The 2903-nt window shown below is 33.1% G+C and overlaps 2 protein-coding genes across 3 annotated transcripts in view; both read right to left on the reverse strand.

The window, feature by feature from the left end:
- The window catches only part of LOC111088566 (charged multivesicular body protein 1a-like), a 12276-nt gene extending 10508 nt beyond the window's left edge, over window positions 1-1768 (reverse strand). Inside the window, exon 1 of the mRNA XM_022399067.1 lies at window positions 1656-1768. The gene's annotated coding sequence lies outside the window, so the exon portion shown is untranslated. The remainder of the gene's footprint in view (window positions 1-1655) is intronic.
- LOC106469747 (DEAD-box ATP-dependent RNA helicase 42-like) lies at window positions 7-2842 on the reverse strand. Of its 2 annotated transcripts, none has more exons than XM_022399051.1 (2): window positions 2626-2842; window positions 7-827 (listed from the first exon to the last, which is right to left on the reverse strand). In XM_022399051.1, exon 2 carries the CDS (start codon window positions 822-824, stop codon window positions 276-278), a length of 549 nt encoding a protein of 182 aa, XP_022254759.1. In that variant the 5' UTR covers window positions 825-827; window positions 2626-2842; the 3' UTR covers window positions 7-275. The 2 variants fall into 2 exon arrangements, with proteins under 2 accessions (XP_022254759.1, XP_022254767.1); XM_022399059.1 differs by lacking the exon at window positions 2626-2842 and adding an exon at window positions 2317-2409.
- Window positions 2843-2903: the final 61 nt, after the last annotated feature.

Genomic DNA, 2903 nt, shown 5'->3' on the forward strand with positions numbered 1-2903 from the left:
GATGAATTAGTTCATTATGTTGTGGTCCTTCCTCTTAAACCTTCTACAACTAAGAAACAGTAACACTTTTTTTCTTCGAATTTTGTTTCTTCTTTTCTTCTGATTTGCATGTTTCGTTTGTAAGCGATCAATTATTCAGACTCCATTGGCTCTTGACATCATCTAGAATTGTCACTTCCAGAATAAATTGAACTCCAATAGCAGCATATATTTATGTAAAACTAGCACGATAACATCTGTACAACAGTTCTACAAAGAATGCAAAAGAAGACTTATTATATGAAGTAATGATACTTTACGTCTAATTTGCCAAAGTTAGCAGTCTCACCATGAAAAAGATATGTACGACAATGGGGGCAGATGTTATTGATCTGTCCAACATCAGCAGAGAGATTACGTTGTTGAAGTCTCCTTGCTTTATTTCTAATGTTTTGTTGGCGGAGGCGTTCAGCTCTTTCAGCATCTGATTCTTGAACTCTTCTGTTGTTGGTCCTATCTCTCTGATCATTGAGACGTTTAGCTCTTTCCTCCTCCGTCTCTTTCTTCCTTCTGTTGTTGGTCCTATCTCTCTGATCATTGAGACGTTTAGCTCTTTCCTCCTCCGTCTCTTTGTTCCTTCTGTTTCTGTCCCTTTCTCTCTGATCATTGAGACGTTCAGCTCTTTCTTCCTCCGTCTCGTTGTTCCTTCTATTGATATGCCTTTCCCGATCTTGTTTTTGGCGTTCAGCCCTTTCCTCATCAGTTTCTCTGGCTCTCCTTAACCGTGCTCTCTTCGCATTGTGCATGGACCAACCACAGCCTCTCTTTCTTCCTCGTCGAGGCATGACCTAAGAAGAAAATGCATGCATTAAATTAGATTGCCAATATATTATCGGTGAAGGAAATCATGTTATCAACTCAGTTAATCAAGGTCGCCTTTCGTCACGAAAAGATTGGCAAACCTTATTCACATTTGATTCAAAATGCCTGAAAATAAGAAATAATAGTGATGTTATTGATGGTTTATTAGAATGTAATTGCTTTCAAAATACAAAAAAAAGCTATTTCAGAAAAATATTTTATCCTTACTTGCTCAAATTACTGCAGGAAACAGCAAAACTGGATAATACACTTCAAAATTCACCAAATGGAAAATCTTTCTCACTGTCTCACAGTGAATAATTTTTTGAATGAGAAACTTTTCTCATTTCATTACCTTCCATAACCAAGGTACATTTTTGTGAAATTCTTCAAGATCTTGTTTTTGTCATCTTATGCCTTTTAATGAAGATGAGAACATTGACAGGGAAATAGATTTGAACGAAGAAGTTTCGTAAAGAGCACGAATGCTATTGTGATGTAAAATTACTCATGATAGAAACTTTAATAAAAGTGACCTGAAAAATGGCACTAACTCAATAACCCGTGGCCCAATTTTAACAAAACTTGTTTTATTCTGTTTCTATTCTCATATTGTGCACCAAACAAACAATCTCAGAGTTTTAGTTGTATATAGATTTCTCATTGTTATTTAACTGCCCTTCCTCTCCCAACTCCAAGTTGTTTGAAAAAAATTCCAATGTAAGATTTAAGTTATACTTTCATGCCTATAAAACTTTCTTGTTAGTATCTACAATACAGTTGCTTTAAAAACTGAATGAATCACTGATTCCTACCTTCCATTGATGGCATATTGATAAATTAAGGCACTACCAACAGTCTCCAATCTACAACACAGTAATACTGGCTTATTCAAAACTGCTAAAACAATACAGAACTAATTAGGTACACATTACCAACAATACATCTTAATTTTTTCTTGTAGTTATCACATTAGTGTATAGAGAATTTTCAAATTTAATAATCTAAAACAAACAATACATACATTCAGACTAAACATTGTATTAAAAAAAATGATTAACTGCATTCACAAATTAAACTCCTAAAAAAGAAAGATTAATGGAAACTCGTAAAAGCCTAATTAAAATAAGATATTATTTATTAATAGATCTACAAAAGTACCATACTGATTCTTATAATTGTATATTATTAATATTATATTAACAAAGATAAATTGGTAAATACATCTGCAGCCTGTATGGCTGAAATGTTAAAATCACTGCAAGTGAAAGATTCAATAACAATCACATTTTCATTACAACTGAGGACTAAAAGTAAAACCCTTAATTTTATTCTCTGGTGAAATTTATTGTGTACAGTGTATGTTGAAGTTGAACTACGAAGTAACATTCTTACTGTTGTTCTATTTATACTTATATTATTTTTTGTACAAAAATCTTAATTAACAAAGTTAAGTTCCTTTACAAATTACGCTACCTAAAATTTAATCCAAACCAAATATAAAACTAAAAATCACGCCCAGTATCTCAGTCTATATTTACATCCTCATCATTTCCCTATCACAGTATCACTACTAGTTTAATACATACAATTTTTCGACAGCTGAAGTACAGTACGTGATAATAAAATGTATGCTATAACTAAAACTTAGTAAAAGTAAAATTTAAAAATCCAAACCTAAAACTGTTTAACACTAACAAAACATTGCGCTAATTATAATATAGCTACATCTTTTAAGTTATATAACCAAAATTTATAATCAAGCAAATTGATATCCGATCTTACCTAACACTAACAGTGAAACGAACAGTAACCATTGGAGTTCATATTGTTACGACAGCGGAAGTCACGTGACACTGCTGGAGCTGGTAGCGTGCATGAAATTTCTCGAATGATCATGAATTATCGGGTAAGCCTGAGTTTGTTCGAGACGCCTTCTTTTTTAGTATGTAAGCCTGGCAGTGAAGGCCTGCGTGATTTGAATGAAAAGAGTTCCCAGTAACTTACGATTCTGTTTCGAGCTAGTGTGTGTTTTGTTCTTGACATTGTGAATCGCTGTTTAC

Source organism: Limulus polyphemus, unplaced genomic scaffold (genome assembly GCF_000517525.1).
Source record: "Limulus polyphemus unplaced genomic scaffold, Limulus_polyphemus-2.1.2 Scaffold98, whole genome shotgun sequence".
Lineage (NCBI taxonomy): Eukaryota > Metazoa > Arthropoda > Merostomata > Xiphosura > Limulidae > Limulus > Limulus polyphemus.